The sequence below is a fragment of the Pongo pygmaeus genome, chromosome 3 (assembly GCF_028885625.2).
Source record: "Pongo pygmaeus isolate AG05252 chromosome 3, NHGRI_mPonPyg2-v2.0_pri, whole genome shotgun sequence".
NCBI classification, from domain to species: domain Eukaryota; kingdom Metazoa; phylum Chordata; class Mammalia; order Primates; family Hominidae; genus Pongo; species Pongo pygmaeus.
Window position 1 is genome coordinate 133,773,787 of NC_072376.2, and position 18,420 is coordinate 133,792,206.

The following is an 18,420-nucleotide window of genomic DNA, read 5'->3' on the forward strand; positions in this document are numbered from 1 at the left end:
CAGCAGAGTAAACAGACAACCCACAGAGTGGGAGAAAATCTTCACAATCTATGCATGAAACACAAGACTAATATCCAGAATCTACAAGGAACTCAAAGAAATCAGCAAGAAAAAACAGATAACCCCATCAAAAAGTGGGCTAACTACATGAATAGATAATTCCCAAAAGAAGATATAAAAATGACCAGCAAACATGAAACAATGCTCAATTCACTAATTATAAGGAAAATGCAAGTCAAAATCAAAATGTAAAACCACCTTACTCCTGCAAGAATGGCCATAATCAAAAAAATCAATAAATAATAGATGCTGGCGTGGATGTGGTGAAAAGGGAACACTTTTACACTGCTGTTGGGAATGTAAACGACTACAACCACTATGGAAAACAGTGTGAATATTCCTTAAAGAATTAAAAGTAGATCTACCATTTGATCCAGCAATCCTACTACTGGATATCTACCCAGAGGAAAGGAAGTCATTATATGAAAAAGATACTTGTAGAAGCATGTTTATAGCAGCACAATTCACAATTGCAAAAATATGAAACCATCCCAAATGCCTATCAATCAATAAGTGGATAAAGAAAATGTGATATAGATAGATAGATAGATAGATAGATAGATAGATACCATGAAATACTATTCAGCCATAAAGAGAAACAAAATAATGGCATTCGCAGCAGCCTGGATAGAATTAGAGACCATTATTCTAAGTGAAGTAACTCAAGAATGGAAAAACAAACATCGTCTGTTCTCACTCACAAGTGGGAGCTAAGCTATGAGAACTCAAATGCATGAGAATGATACAATGGACTTTGGGGACTCACGGGAAAGAATGGGACAGGGGTGAGGGACAAAAGACTATACATTGGGTAGTGTATACTTCCCAGGTGATAGTGCACCAAAATCTCAGATTTCATCATTGAAGAATTACTCATATAACCAAACACCACCTGTTCCCCAAAAACCTATTAAAATAAAACACTTAGGTCATCTGATATAATACAATTTAGGTCATCTGATATAATACAGAAACTTATTTATCAGGTTATTGGACCGTGTATTTTCAAATAGTAGCCTGTTTTATATTTTAATGGATATTTTACATTATAGAAATACACCAATTTTAACAAGCAAACGTTAGAGAACACAAAAAAGTTAATATTCTTATGCTTCCTTCAGTTCCACTCTACTCTGATAATTAGTATTAACATCATTCTTCCATATTTTTCTCTGTGTTTATACAAATATAAGTAGAGTATATATACAATATATGTGTGTATATATACATACTAATACACAAAATATTTTTCTTTCTTTTTAAAATATATATATTTTATAAATTAAATATTTAATATTAAAACAAATATTGTATTATATATAACTCTGCTAATTATTTGGTTATTTTCCTTTTATGAAAAAATCTCTGACTATTCCATCAGTTCATACATATTGCTCTAATTATTTTAAATAGCGAAATAATATTTGAAAATTATGAATGGACCAAATTTACTTTGTGAAAGGAAAATAAATCTTAGGGCCCAAAATCTCGAAGCTAAAGGGCAAAGTCAAGCTGGAAACTGCTTAGGGCAAACCTGCCTCCCAATCTATTCAAAGTCATCCCTTTGTTTATGGAGATAAATGCATATCTGATTGCCTCATTTGGAGAGGCTAATCAGAAAGTCAAAAGAATGCAACCATTTGCCTCTTATCTACCTATGATCTGGAAGCTCCCTACCCACTTCAAGCTGTCCTGCCTTTTTCAGACCAAACCAATGTTTGTCTTACATATATTGATTGATGTCTCATATCTTCCTAAAATGTATACAATCAAACGGTGCTCTGACCACCCTGGGCACATGTCATCAGGACCTCCTAAGCCGTGCATCCTCAACCTTGGCAAAATAAACTTTCTAAATTAACTGAGACCTGTCTCAGATTTTCAGGGTTCACAACTTAATCATTTCTCTATGATGGAATAGCAAGTTGTTTCTAATTACTTTTTCCTCTTGATGTCACTATAATCAATGCACAATAGAAATACCTGTCTAGATATATTCTTACATGCTAGTATTTTATTTATATAGAATAGATTTACCAATATTAGATTGTTGGGTCCAAGGGTATGTACATTAAAACTTTTAATAGTGCTTCTTGGTTATTTTCTAAATTGGTTACAATAATTTTCATTTCTATCAGCTATGTGTAAGAATTCTTATTTTCCTACAACTGAAGTCAGTCCTAGGTGTTATTGGTATTTTTGCCAACCAAAAGAATTCCATTGTTTTAATTTGTATTTTCCTAATTACCAGTGATATTGATCATATTTCAGTATGTTCATTATTCATTTGCTTTTCTCTTCTTTAATTGTTCATTCTGGTTCTTGACTGATTTTTCATTATGGTTGTCTTTTCCCTTTCCCATTTGTAGTAGTTCTTTGTCTAGTTAGCATTTTAACAGGTAATAGGTGTCATAGAAGAAATATAGAGCAATGTAAGTGGAATCAGGGTTATGAGGTGTTAGCTGGGGAGATGGGAATTGCAATTTTAAATGGAGTGATCAAAGGTGGGACTTATGGAAAGGTGACAATTGAGCAAGGCGTGAAGGAGGTGTAGTACGGGCCATGTGGCTTATTGGGGAAAGAGCATTCCCTGTAAAGATAGCCAGTGCAAAATCTCTAAGGCTAGAGCTTGTGTGGTTTTTCCAACATACAGCAAGAAGGAAAATACGGCTGGAGTTGGGGGAGTAAAAAGGGGAGTTGTAGCAGATTACATTAGAAAGGTAAAAGGGAGCCAGCTCAAGGAGGTTCGTGGGCATTGTAAAAACTTTGCCTTTTACTCTGAGTGAATGGGGGTTTTCAGCAAAGGAGGGATATTATGTGACATAGTTTGGAAAGATCACTCTTGTTGGTGGGTTTAGAACAGCCTGTAGGGAAGCATGGGTAAAGGTACTGAGACAGTTTAAGAAGCTCTTGAAATTATGCAGGCTAGGGATGCTAGTGGTTTGGACAGAATGGTAGTGAGGGATGTGGAGAGAAAAGGTGGGATTCTGGGCATAATTTGAATTTAGCCAGTAGGAGGGAAAAGGGAAAGAGAGAAAAAGCTCAAGGATGCCTCCAAGTTCTTTCAGATTAAGAAACTGGAAATAATAAAGTTGCCCTTTATTGAGACAGTGTATTAGTCTGCTCTCATGCTGCTATGAAGAAATACCTGAGACTGGGTAATTTATACAGGAAAGAGGTTTAATTGACTCACAGCTCTGCATTGCTGGAAAGGCCTCAGAAAACTCACAATCATGGCGGAAGGTGAAGGGGAAGAAAGGCACCTTCTTCACAGGATGGCAAGAAGTGCTGAGTAAAGGGGGAAGTCCCCTTGTAAAATCATCAGATCTCATGAGAACTCACTGAAAATCATGAGAACAGCATGGGGGTAACTACTCCCATGATTCAATTACCTCTCACTGGGTCCCTCCCACAACACCTGGGAATTATGGGAACTACAATTCAAGATGAGATTGGGGTGGAGACATAGCCAAACAATATCAGACAGGGAAGACCAAAAGAAGAGCAAACTTAGACTAGTCTTAGGAGACTCTTACTTGGGATGTCTTTTAGACTCCTCAAGTAGAAATATTGATTAGGTAGATGAATACACAAGTCTTAATCAAAATGAACCTTTTGCTAAACACTTTGCATGCATTATCTCATTTAATCCTCACCTTAACACAATTAGGAAGGAGCTGTTATTCCCTAATCCTCAGGTAAGTTAAATTTGATGATAATCAACTTGTTCCTTAAAAATAATCTATAAATTATTCATTTTTCTCATATGAATTTTATCATAAATTTATTGTTCTGACTTTTAAAATATAAATGTATTTAAAGGTGTTGAGATGTTACATTTGTATATATTTTGTGTGTGTGTGTGTGTGTGTTTTATCTTTTCTTTTTTGAGGTCTCCCTCTGTCACACAGGCTGGAGTGTAGTGGTACAATCACAGCTCACTAGCCTCAGCCTTCCAGACTCAAGAGATCCTCCCACCTCAGCCTCCTGAATAACTGAGACCACAGCAGCTGGGACTACAGGTGCATGTCACCATACTCAGCTAATTTTTTCTTTTTTTGTCTTTTAATACAGATGGGGTTTCACCATGTTGCACAGGCTGCTCTGAAACTCCTGGACTCAAGGGATCCACTTGCCTCAGCCTCCCAAAGTGATAGGATTACAGGTGTGAGCCACTGAGCCCAGCCGTGTTTTATTTCTTGCACTAAGCTCCTGAGGGTACAGAGCTATCTAATTTTGAATTCATGGGAGTTGCACATGAATTCAAAGGTCAACTTTTCAATTTAAAATAGAAATAAGTTCAAATATAGACTCCAAAGGGCAAACAGCTAAGGCAAAAAAAAATGTGATCAGGTAGAGGAAAATGTTTTCATTGGAAAAAAACAGTCATGGAAGATCATATTAGTGAAAATATAGTATGTGTGATCTGGGGTTCTTTGTTTTGTTTTGTTTTGCTTGCTGTTTATTTGTTGCTGTGGTTAATGACTAGAAATTGAAGAAGAGGAAGGAAGCCTGAATATTCAGAGAATTGTTCAGAAGTACAGAAAAAAAGCCTCAAGATCAGTAAAAAACAATGATCAATGACATATTTTAACTCAAAGCATAAAATAGACATTAAGCATTGACAGCTGTAAAGCAGAAACTTCTAAATTAAAAAAAGCAACTAACAAGTCCCAGGAAAATCAAGAAAATTCCATTAAGTTTAAATCTATTAAAGTTTCATAGAAACCAGGATATGTCAATGAATGATTTATAATAGTTAAATGTTAATGGATTAGGCAATTAATTATATGCAGAGGCCATATATCTTTAAATCTTACTTTCTGTATTATTTCATAATTTCATCCATGTTTAAATACTTTATTTAACTACTTTAACGCTGACTTAAGGTATTAGTTAATAAAAACAATAAACCTGCAGATTTGGGGCATGGCAGCCACACAGAGGAGAGCAATTTAGACAAAGAGACCAAAAATTTGAAACTGCCTTTACAAAAATTATAACTGAGAAAACTATGACAGTGAAAGAGATCTGACCTAACAGATTCCATCTTGCTTCTAACCTCCAAGCTGACCTTGTTCACTCCTGGATGTAGGCCAAACTAACTTTGGGAAGAATTTAGTTTATAGTTTAACTTCGAAACAAAGATGATAACAACTTGATATGGTTTGGCTGTGTCCCCACCCAAATCTTATCTTGAATTGTACTCCCATAATTCCCATGTGTTATGGGAGCCACCCAGTGGGAGATAATTTGAATGATGGGGGTGGTCTCCCCCATACTGCTCTTGTGGTAGTAAATACGTCTCATGAAATCTGATGGTTTTATCAGGGGTTTCCGGTTTTGCATCTTCCTCATTTTCTCTTGCCGCCACCATGTAATAAGTGCCTTTCACCTCCTGCCATGATTCTGAGGCCTTTCCAGCCATGCAGAACTGTAAGTCCAAGTAAACTTCTTTTTCTTCCCAATCTCAGGTATGTTTTTATCAGCAGCATGAAAATGAACTAATATACAACCCTTTCCCAAAATAAACCCCCTTCTACCTGGGGACCAGACTGCCTCTATAGGACTAATAAATTATTCACAGAATTAGAAATTATGGTTTAGGAGTCATGCAGCCAGAGACATCAAGATTCGAAATCTCCCCAGTTGCTCCTACGGATAACATCACTATTGTAAAACCCAAGAAGAGATATTTTACAGACCCTGAACTCAATGCGTCGGCTGGAGCCACCCAGATCAATAAACTGATTCATCTGGTCTTGTGGCCCCCACCCAGGAACTGACTCAGCACAAGAGGGCAGCTTCAAATCCCTATGATTTCATCTCCAACCTAACCAATCAGGACTACCATGTCCCAATCCCCTACTCATCAAATTATCCTTAGCCCTGATGCCTGAATTTTCAGGGAGACTGATTTGAGTAAGAATAAAACTGGTCTCTCATTCAGCTGGCTATGCCTGAAATAAATCCTTTCTTTATTACAATTCCTCTGTCTCGATAAATTGGCTTTGTCTAGGCAACAGGCAAGGAGAATCCATTGGGCTGTTACAAGTGGGTGTGATATAATAAAAAATACATTTCTTTGTCTCTGGTTCTTGGCACAGAGCTTCTGATACCCTTGGAATTTCTTAAGTGATAAGAATGACTGTCTCTTGTTATTTTAACTATACAGTCCTCTGGACTACACCTAAGTTATGCTAATGAAGTCTGTCAGGATGGAGTCCATGGAGAGCTTCAGGGCGGGGCCACCAGAAAGATCAAATTTGTGATTAGAAGGTAAGAACTTTCAGCCCCATTCCCCAATCTCCAGGAAGGGGAGGGAGCTGGACATTGGGATGTAAATACTCTTTTAAAAAAATTTATGTCTACTGGGTTCTGTATGGATATAAATACTCTTGAGGAAGGAGATTTGGAAAGCTTCCTGGTTGGTAACACATTGATGTGCTAGGAAGATGGCAGGTTTGTTAAGGGTGAGGACGCTGTGTGACAGCATCCCCATGCCTCACCCTTTGGATTCTTTTCATCTGGCTGTTCCTGAGTTGTATCTTAATAATAAACTGGCAACATGTGTTTCCTGAGTTCTGTCCTTCTCATGAATTACCAAACCTGAGGACGGGGCTGTGGTAACCTCTGAATTTGTAGCATGTTGGTCAGAAGTATGGGTGGTCACTGGACTTATAACTGGCCTCTGAAGCATGGGCAGTCTTGTGGGACTGAGGCCTTAACATGTGGGGTCTGTACTAACTTCTCGTAGTGTCAACACCAAATTGAATTATTGGACACATAGTTGGTATGGAGAGTTGTGGGAAAAAAAACTACGCACTTGTGGTCAGAAAAAAGATGTCACACTAGGTATAATGGATGCTTAAATGAACTCAAGCAAGCAGCATTATTCCTAGAAGGAATAGTGAGCCCAGAGGAAATAATTAGGATCCAGATTAGCCTTGTAAATTCAGACCAATAAAGTTATGGCAAATATCACACATATTTGTACCTCTGAAGCTCCATTAAACAAATACAGAAGATTCAAGATCTTCTATTTTTTTATTCCAAATAGGAAGAGATAAATATCAATTATATTATTGTATTGATGTTTTATTGATCGTTTTAGTTATGCAACTTTTATTCACTCACTCAACAAATATTTATTGAAGTTTGCTGCAGGCCAAGAACTATTCTAGGTACCTCTTATAGTATATTTCTTACTGTAAAAACTAGTTGGTGGCACATTTTTCTGGTAATGTATAGAGTTTTGCTGAATTTTACATGAGTGCTTCTAAGAAAAGAGAAAATTATTAAAATTTGAAGTATTTTTAAGGTTTTAGAGCAAATGACTTACCTAAGAAGCATGATTTGAACTCAGGGAGTCTGACTCAAGAAACCACTCTCTTAACCATAATACTGATTTTAAATGGTGTCATTGAGATAGTGGATGCTCTCCACTTCTAAATAAATAAGAACTTTTGCTATCAGCTTTGCTCAAAAGGGTAGGTATGAGGTACCCTGAGCCCATGGATGAAAAGGTATTTCACCATCCTTTAATGAATTATAATTTATAATAAAGAAAGGAAAAATTATTATTACATAGAGATAAAATAAGTCCTTGTTCTCTGGAAAATTTTTTAATAGCCTGAAGTTGAATCAGGTTTAGTAATGATATCTTGAATAACAGAAGTATTGGTGGTCCCCTAAGGGAATATCTTCTAATATATTGCCTGGACTTCTAGATGCCTACTAGATATTAATAGCCGCTTAAGCCAAACTCCTTCACACAGCCTCTGAAATCATTATAGATCAACAAGAAAAGCAAATAAAATCCTTATTAAGTACCTGTAGCATAAATAGGTGTCTTAGTCTTCTTGAGTTGCCATAAGGAAACAGCATAGATTGGGTGTAAACAATGGGTATTTATTTCTCATAGTTCTGAAGGCTGGGAAGTTTGTGAGCAAGGTGCCAGCAGGTAGGTTTCATTCTAAGGCCTCTTTTCAAGGCTTGCAGTGTGCTCAAATGACCTCTTCTTTGTGCATGTGTGGAGAGAGACAGCAAGCTCTCTGATGTCTCTTTTTATAAGGGCACTAATCCTATTGTACCAGAGCCCCACCCTTATGACTTCACTTAACCTTAATTACCTCCTAAGGGCCCTATCTCCAAATGCAGTCACATTGGGGTTTAGGAGTTCCACAAACGAATTTAGGGGGACACAATTCAGTCCCACTGTTGTGTTCTAAAACAAAGTATGATGTAGCACAGCAAAAAATGAAAACAAAAAAGAGAAATCATCAAATGGTTTGGATCTTAAAATAAATAGTATTTTGCATTTTAGTATGCTGGTATTTTCTGTCATAATTGAAAACCCTGATCTGGTAATATAAAGAAAATAAAGGAACTTACATGGTTAGAACAATGAAAATAACTGGACTTGGAAAGCAGAAATGCCCCTGACATAGAAATATTTCCTAGATGTGAAACTGAAAAGTGATTTTCTAGTTCAGTTGGCTTGGAAAGAGGGGTGATGTATGATTTAAATAATTATGATCCAATTTAACTAACAGAGCAGTATATTTAGCATATGAAGTGACAGCTAGAGTCTTATGTCAATATAAATACTAGCAAATGATATAAAATACTAAAAGAGGAATAAAAAGGTATTTGAAACAAATCCTCAATGTAACCCGCCTACACTCTAAACTCATATTTGAACAGAGACATAAGTAGTATCCTAAGCCGAAGCCAATGAGAGATGAAAACCCAACTCACTGAGGATATTACATTTAAATTTTCAATTTATGTGAAGGAATAAAAACAAAAAGATTCAAACCAAAGCCAAATTGAATTTTCCAAACTCTAGTCTCTTCATTTCCCCCATTATTTCTTCACTTAGTGCATTTACACAAATTCCCGTCAGAGTAGCACAGACAGTTGTGAATTTGGTATTTCCAAATTGCCCTGAAAACTAGAATTTTGCTAATGCAATACTTTCTATTATATTAACTGGCTTTGAAACTGCTTCAAATTTAAGCCACAGAAATGGAATGTACTGCCATGGAGGGTCTGTATATTGAATTATCAACGCAGAGGAGATGTTTTCAGCATAAACTCTGAAGCCTTCTGCAAAAAGAGAGCAACTCCTTAGAGTTGCCACACACAGAAAGGACAGACTTAAAATTCATTCAGCTGGCTGCAGGTTGTCTGTGGCCTGCCTGGGGCCTCGTACAGACCTCCAAGCAAGCTCTGTGCCACCACAGCTTTTATCAAAGACATTTTCATGGAGGTAAAAGCTGAGTGATTTCCAGTCTCTAGACATACAAATTTTATGCGGTACCAGTACTTCCCAGAAAAATGCTAAGTTGATTCTTGGGAAAATTCTAATTTGGTATTCTTTTCAACAACATCTCCCAAACACTTTCTAGCATACAGTAATAGCCTTACGAGTGATTTCTACATTGAATCCAAGAGTTTATGCAAGCATAAAGTATTCAAGGCAGATAGAACAAAAGGTGTACTCTAAATAGCTTCTTGGACCTTCTGGATAAGGTAGGCCTCAGAATATGGAAATCTGTGTTTATCCCATTGGCGTTGTTTGCATGGAAGAGGCTTTTCTGAAATGTGCTTTACAGAGCCTGGTTCAAAGCACAAGTTGTCCCAAAGCTCCTTGTCTCAAATCTCTGTGAATTTATCCATCCAATAAAACTTAATTTCATCTAATATATTACATATAAATAAATAAGGTTGAGAGACTGCTTTCTTAGTGTGGAAAGAGAAGAAACTTAGTCTATTGTCCAGAAACCCAATGTGACTTTGATGTTTACTAGTTTGAAGACATGTAATTTCTGAAAAACTAACAAATTTGAATTGCAAATAAATTAGTAAAATTTATGAAAAAAATTATGATTGGTCTATGATGTTTTGCCTGTCATTAAAAATACTTATTCATCAGTGCTGCTGCTTGTTTAGTGAAAAGAAAAATACTTTTATTTAGCTCTTCAAACTATAAGGTTCTCTTCTACCTAACAAAACAATGTGAATGGACGGAAGATATATTTTCAGAGATGTCTGTCTTTATGAAAAGGTGTGAGATAAACTTAACTTATAGCAACTGTATAAATGATTCTTTCTTCTGTCTTTCCAGAATAGTTTAATTTAGAGTCAGGTAAGAAGGGGGTTAAAAATAAAGAGGCCAAAAGAATTGTAAGAATGCTGATGATATCATAAAAGAGATCATTTTAGTTTTCGCTTACCACATACATAGTACAACTAAAACATCTGCCTGTCACCCCATAAACATTCCTACACTTCTCTTCCTTTTATGAGAAAAAAAAAATAGAGCTTTAAGAGACTTTTAATAGCCAGCAGCTGTTTGGCTGCTCAATGCTGCATCTGGAAGAGAGTATGCTACTCACATGGAGAAAAAAAGACAAAAGTATTATTTAATTTTCTTAATGTCCACCAACGCTTTACATAAAGACGTTTGAATGATTTGAATATGAAGAAAGACACAGAGCTCCTTAAGTGCATCTGAAATCCACCATATCATTACCAGAAGGCATGAAAAACTGATGGCACTGGATCCTGTTTAATATTAGGTTGAATGACTGCTGTTGTGAATGAATTTAATGCCAGGTAAAAGGGTCACTTCATGAGAACACAAAGTCATCTCGTTCTTCTGAGTTGAGCTCTACTTCAGGGTAAAATGAATCGTAGTCGTTTTTCTTGCGAGGTTATAATTATAATTTTCTGAATGCATAATCCATTTTTTTTAAAAAAGACATTCTTCGGCTGGGCACAGTGGCTCACGCCTGTAATCCCAGCACTTTGGGAGGCCAAGGTGGGTGGATCACGAGGTCAGGAGATCAAGACCATCCTGGCTAACATGGTGAATCCCCCTCTCTACTAAAAATACAAAAAAATTAGCTGGGTGTGGTGGCAGGTGCCTGTAGTCCCAGCTACTAGGGAGGCTGAGGCAGGAGAATGGCGTGAACTGGGGAGGTGGAGCTTGCAGTGAGTCAAGATCATGCCACCGCACTCCAGCCTGGGTGACAGAGCGAGACTCCGTCTCAAAAAAAAAAAACAAAAAAACATTCTTCTTACAATATTACGACAGGAAAGCATCTGCTTTAGAAAAATTAAAATATTAAAATGAGGAACTGGTATTACAAGAGTACTTCAAAAAAAGGATGACCGCAGGATCATACATGTTGAGTGGGACCGCTTTTATAATAATAATATGCTTCAAAACTGTGTTAAAGGGAAATATAAAAACTATAAAACACCATGTTTACTTTGATAATCCCCCACACTGACAATCGAAATTATTTCTTCCGCTCCTTTATTTTCCTTTGAAAGGAAACCTGGTGTGGGAACCATAATATCAATACGTAGGACCTAAAGCACTTCAATGAGAAAGGAGTCAGTTCAGGAGTGATAAAGGGAAAGATGACTCAGGTGCTCACTATTCTCTTCCTGCCCTGTTTGCTCTTGCCTCTCTTCTTTATTCTTCTTTCCCACTTCCCTCAGACAAAGACATGGACTGCGGCCCCTGCCTCACTGCCTCATCCCTCATCCTTCTTTCTGCACTTCTGGGTATATACACCCTAGAAGACAACTTGAAAGCCAGCTTCTGAACATTTTAGATTACTATTAAAGAACCTAACCCTATCTATTTCTTTCAGAAATACAAATTTTTAACCACTGTAGAAAAAATCTTAACTACTAAATTCTACATAATTTTCATCATTGGTAAATAGAACTAAACAGTAAATTGCATTGCTGGCTGCGGAGAAGAGGCAAGAGAATGGGACTCAGGAGCTCACATAAAGTCCTCAGAATTCTCCATGTGGAAGGAAATGGCTTGTGAATGTGGAGAGGTGGCCGGGTGAGGATTGCCCCTACCTCTTAGAAATAATAGGTTTCTCCCTTCCTTTCTTTTTCCCTTCCTTCTTTCTTTCTTGTCTACACGGTGAAATTTTGCCAAGCATATGCTTCTGCTACCAAAGGAGGATGGGTATCATCTTTCCTAGAAGTTGTTCAACATCACATCATATATTTTTTGCTTCTGTAATGCCTATAGTATCTTAGAGGTTGTCAATATAATAACTTCATCCTTAAATGACTCCTGTGATGTAAATTTCAATTTTACTAATATTTTATTAAAATGTATATAAAATAGATCAATGCTTATTGTAGACCCACAGTCTTCAAGAGGAATATTCTGCTGCATGTCAAGTCTTTCTGTTGAGGCAGGTAAAATCATATTGACAAGGAGAGACTTACACATGCAACACAGTTCTAGAATAATAAAGTATAGTGCATAGGAAAATGCTAAATTATATACAATTGAAGGCTAAAATGCTTGCTAAAGATATTGAATGTAATTGATTGAGGTGAATGGGAGAAATCAATATTTCTATATTTCTTTGAACTTCAGATCTTTTCCCTTTCCAATTAATTTTAAACACTATTGTTAGAGTAGCCTATTGGAAATCCTTGGCTCAAAATTCTTAATGGTACCCCTTGTGAAGTCATGATTTTCATATCGAAAGTACAGATGGGCCTCTTTTAATGAAAAGGTTCTCATAGAGAATCTGAGAATATGACTCCAGACACACAGGATCTCAGAATCCTAGTTTAAGAAATACTGACTTAAGAACTTGATCATTATTATTTCTTGAGATTATCCTTCACTTGAAAGGTATCACAAAATAGAAGTTTTGTCTTTATAAATAGAAATATTGGCCTGTAGAATAAATTCTCAGCTATTTAGTCTCTCACTCAAGAGAGAGTATCAACTGAGTTTCCTTCTTTTTACTACACACCACCTGTGGAAGCCAAAACAAACTGTTAGTTGATCCAGACACAAATACGTGACTTTCCTACCGCCACGTCTTTGTACACATTCTGCCTTCAGCTTGCAATAGCCTTTCCTTCTATTTTTCCATCTTTCTCCCCAGTTTCTCTTTGCCAGAAATTAGGTTAAACCACTTCTTCATGTATTTCTATCCCAGTCTCTGGAAATCTCACTTTCCTCAGATTTCCAAGAACAGTTTATCTGTGCCTCTTTCATGAGGCAGAGCATCCTACCATATATGATGCTTAGGCATCTGCATGGCTTTTCACTTCTAAACTTCAAGCAGCTTGAGGATAGGGTCTGAATCTGATTCCTCTTCTGCAAGGAGCAAGCACAGTATCTTGCACGTAAAAGGTGCCACATTAAAAAAAAAAAAAAAAAAAAAAAAAAAAAAAGAAGTAACTCTATGAACCAACGAATAGAAGGAGGCTTTAAAAAAACATTGAAAGATTGATAGAATGTGGAAAGTGCTTAAGTAAGGGACAGTAAACTTTTCACCCTCCTTCAAGTGAGCTAAGGATTAAGCAAATCAGGAGAAAAGATACAGCTACTCCTTCACCTTACTGGTGGAATACAGTTGTTTCCTGGGGGAAAAATTTGTGCAATTACAGAAAAACCATCCACCAAGGCTTGTCAATGGAAATTTACAAACACTTTAAAAATCAAATTATCTTCATAACCTACCATGACTTTTGCCCTCTGGATAGCAATAAAAGAAAATATGTTCAGATAGATAGGCCGTACTGTTACCTGTCATCTTTTCCTTTTCTATTCTATATAGCTCCATTCAGACAGCTTCTCTTCTACTCTTAATACACTATCATTGCCGCAAAGCAGAAGTGCTCTAATTAGAATATTAGTATTAGAAGCATATAATCTCCAAATAAACTGTTATTACCTGTCAGAATCTTCAGATTGATTGGTGAACATTACCAGTTTATCGTCGTGTTTCTCATTTTTGTTCATGAGCCATCTACATGGAATCTAAAAGAAAAAAATATGAAGGACATGAGCCTCAGATGTACCTCAAGCGAAGTTAACTACGTCAGTCGCCAAAGGAGAAAACCACCTGTTAAATGCATTTTTCATCAAAAACCGTGTTTTTATTCTCATGTCTTGTTTTCAGCCCTGCCAGACGTGAGAAGACAGACCACAAGCCTGCCTTCTGCCTAGTTTCAATGAAAGGTAAAACACTGGGTGTAAACACAGGCTCAGTGAGTTAAGGAAGAATCTCACGACAGGGAGAAATTGTCCAGGAGCAAGTAAAAGAAAGCTAGACATTCTAATACATACAGCATGAACGGTTAAAGTTGTCAGACTGACATGTTTGTAGTTTAATTAACCCCAGTCTAGGAATGAGTTCTCCAGGAGTGCCTACTGACCCTAGGACGCCAGCAGCTTTCTTCTAGGAAGACCTCTCATGCCAGCTTTTTCTCCAATAGGAGTTATTGATTATTTCTATGATTTTCAGGTAACAAGGGAAGTGGTAATGGGACAATGAAAAAAAGAGAAAAAAAAAACTGTACTTGCGACAGAATTTGTTTCTCATTTTTAAAATTTATTATTAAGTTTCACTTAAGTTTGGTGCAACTTAAGCACCAAACTGTGGACCAACATTATACAGACTACATAGTACGTCATGGGACTTACAGTAGAATCTTGAGATTGAAGAATTTGAAGATTTGTGTATGCTTTAAAAGCCAATTCCTGCAGGCAATTAACACATTTTAAATGCATCCGGAAACCACCAATAGCTGTGACCCCATCAGAAAATTTAGGAGTTAGGCCCACGGGAAACATGAAGCCAGTTTGTCTGAGTTTCAAGCATTTCTGTTTAATTGTAACAACAACCAAAAAAAAAAGTTTGTTAAAATGCTCCAGGAAAGATTCATTTCAGCTATTGGCAAGCTGGCTGTACATAGTGTTGGAGGGTGGCTTTTTATTTTGTTTCGTGTTGTTTTCAGCTTGTGACAGTTGTTTAAAAACCATCTGTTACCACCATGGTAGCCAGTTACTAGATGAAAGCAAATGCCTTTCTGGACCGTTGGAGGAATCGGACCACCAACTAGTACAGCTATCTTTTAAATACGCAAAATTGCAAAACTGCCCATCTTGTTTATATGGCACGCTGGAGATATTACACAATTCTGCAAATATGTTGAAGAGGAAACCAAGTGATAACCATCTGATAGAGTGACTGCAATAAGTGCCCATTTCTGAAACATGAAGTCTTAAATATTTAACTAATAAACAAATTTGTAGTAAGGTTTTTAAAATGTCTTATATTCTTTCATTATTTCAAAAATTACCTTTAAAATGCTAATTTCCATGCATATGCGAAATTACACATGGAGTCCTGGAGTATCAGGGAATCATAGAATCTGACACTGTGGAGAACACGCTAAGAATTATAATGCCATCATTTTACGGTAGAGGAAAGAGAAGTCCAGAGAAAACAAATGACTTGGCTAATTAATGACTCATCTAGGATTAGACACCAAACCATCTGACTCCTAGTCATGATCTTCCATTGCTGCTCCATAACTGAAAATTATACAGAGGAAATTTTAAGTTTGAAATAAAATAAAATTTGATACTGATATATTTTAATACTAACATATTTTAAAACTAATCTACAAAATTTTTACATTACAGATACAACATCATAAAACTATATTTCTTAGGCAATGGCATTGTATTATTTGAACTCTGATAGTAAACACCCCAAAAATGGCATGTGCAAAGGGAAATCTCCAGACTTAATATTGTATAGTTTAAGATTTACAAATAATATCTTGGAGGCACTGGAAACAGACAAGACGGAAATTGTCTCAAAGACATTAATTAGTTTACTGAACATTTTATTTCCTCCTAAATTGCCTTTTCCTAGGCTAGAATTTTACATTTGTTATTATTCTATCCAGGAAGTAAAAATATTAACCAGTGACAATCAGAAAAGTCAATATCCCAGGCATAATTATAATTTCCAATAGTTTATTTTCCTTCCTTCCTTCCTCCCTCCCTTCCTTTCTTCCTTCTTTCCTTCCTTGCTTCCTTCCTTTCTGCCTCCCTCCCTTCCTTCCTCCTTCTTCCTGTCCCTCTTCTTCTCCCTCTCCCTCTATCTGTTTCTCTTTCTTTTGAGATGATGTCTCACTATATTGCCCAAGCTAGATTTCAGTGGCTGTTCACAGGCACCATTAAAGTGCACTATAGTTCTGAACTCCTGGGCTCAAGCAATTCCCCTCCCTCAGGCTCCTGAGTAGCTGGGACTCCTGGGCTCAAGCAATTCTCCTCCCTCAGCCTCTTGAGTAGCTGGGACTGCAGGTGTGTACTACTTTCCCTAGCTATAGCCACATAAAATTTCTGAGAACAAAAAGATTTACAATTAAAAACCATAGAAGTGGCCAGGCATGGTGGCTCACGCCTGTAATCCCAGAACTTTGGGAGGCCGAGGCGGGTGGATCACCTGAGGTCAGGAGTTCGAGACCAGCCTGAACAAAATGGAGAAATGCTGTCTCTACTAAAAATACAAAAATTAGCTGGGTGTGGTGGTGTGCACCTGTAATCCCAGCTACTCAGGAGGCTGAGGCAGGAGAATCACTTGAACCAAGGAGGCGGAGGTTGCAGTGAGCCGAGATCACACCATTGCTCTCCAGTCTGGGCAACAAGAATGAAACTCCATCTCAAACAAACAAACAAACAAACAAACAAAAAACCCATAGAAGTAAAAGTACCCAACTGGCTGAGCATCCTCTGAAGCTAAAAGCAAACACATGTCTTTGTTTCCATCATTTGATTACTTCTCCTTTTTCCTCCCTCCTCCTCCTTTTCCTCTTTTTTTTAGAAATTCCTATACTGCTAAAGAAGCAGCTGTTGCTTTCTGTTTAACTTAGCCAAAAGATGTCCTCTATTCTTGGATGCATTTCAGCACATCAGTGAAGATCATAAGCCGTTTGATTGTTTAAGCAGAAGTTTACACAATCCATAGTTCCAAAATAACCCAGCTTTGAAGGATAAACTTACTTTTGGAAGTTAACCAAGTTTTATGAGCTTTTGGACATTCCTGGTGACAGCTTTTAATATGCTTGGATTTCTAAAGTCAGATTCAAGGGCAGGGTGTTAGTATTACCAGTCATAGTCAAAGTTTGCTCACATAGGTTTTACAGACCTTGAAAATGTTATATAAAAAATTACCAACGAATTCTTGTACTATTGTTTACATTTATGTTGGTCAAGTCTATGTTATACGTTGAGAGGTGTCCAAATGTAATTCACATACAATCAAAGGCATGAAAACTTTACTTAAGGTAGAAAGGACTAGAAGCTGACAAGGCATATTTATTTATATAAAATGTGTTTCTTTCTGGGTCATACAATTTACAATTCATAATACCTTCCTGGAAACTGTTTCATTTCACTATCTTTACTAAATTAACGTTAAATGTTAACCAGGTTCAATACATTTAGGATAAAACGTCCTCATCAGGTACTAAACCATCATGAAAATTACTATCTTTCTATCCATATATAATAAATAATAAAGATTCTATAAAGTAATAGACTGAAAACCATACATATGTGTACATTCACATGCTTACAGATATAAAAGCACTTATATTAATTTTTTAGAAATGACATTATACCATTTAAGAATACATGAAAAGCTTTCTTATTGATCACATAAGAGACCTACAGGTAGGCAGTCAGTTAATCAAAATGTTGGTTAAAGCTGGGACTCATGAAGAATAATACATTAATACCATATTAATGTAATGTCACTGAAAATACATAGGTGAACATCATTACTAGGCTCTGTTTTCTAAGGAGAGATCTATTAATGGTTGTCCACATGTGTCTTCTGGCCCACAATAAATTCGTGGTGAATTCTAGTTTTGGTTTCTTTACAAGGGAGCAAAAATTTTAAGACATAAAGCAATATGAAAACAGAATGCTTTTAGGTTTTTATGATAATTAACTACTTTTTTTTGTATTTGCCCTCACCAACATCCAATTCAAATTTGGTAACTTAACCTTTACTAGATGTTTCCAAGATGCTAAAACTGGCTTGTATTGAAACAATGTTTTTTTTAACCTTTTGGTACTCATGTATCATCGGCTTACATACATTTTATTTAAATATGTAACGGCAAAAAAGTAAAATTGTCATAAATAGCGTGGGGGAATAAACAAAGATGATCCTGGGTAAACATGCCACTTAACTTTTAGAGTCAGAAATAAGTGAATGTCCTTAGCTGTGAGCATTCAGCGTGCCTTAAGTGCCAGTCTGTGTGTTTTACTAAGCAAATGGACAGCAGGATTCGTTCCTGCTGTGATTTGGCTGAGTAGGGGATGAAAAAGAGCAATACGTTCAGTCAAGAGTGGGAAAATGCCTGCAGAGTCAGGAAGCTGACATAAATTGGTGACAAGTGGTGGTAGGGGCTGTGGTGAGTAAGTGAAGATATCCTCCCCAAAGGTATTAAATTTCTGTTTAAAAAAATCAATGTGAACAAATA

General features: G+C 36.6%; 1 protein-coding gene across 1 annotated transcript in view; it reads right to left on the reverse strand.

The window, feature by feature from the left end:
* TNIP3 (TNFAIP3 interacting protein 3) overlaps nt 1-18,420 on the reverse strand; it is a 98,188-nt gene that overhangs the window by 73,328 nt on the left and 6,440 nt on the right. Inside the window, exon 2 of the mRNA XM_063664065.1 lies at nt 13,806-13,891. Coding sequence (XP_063520135.1) covers nt 13,806-13,891 — 86 coding nt within the window. The remainder of the gene's footprint in view (nt 1-13,805; nt 13,892-18,420) is intronic.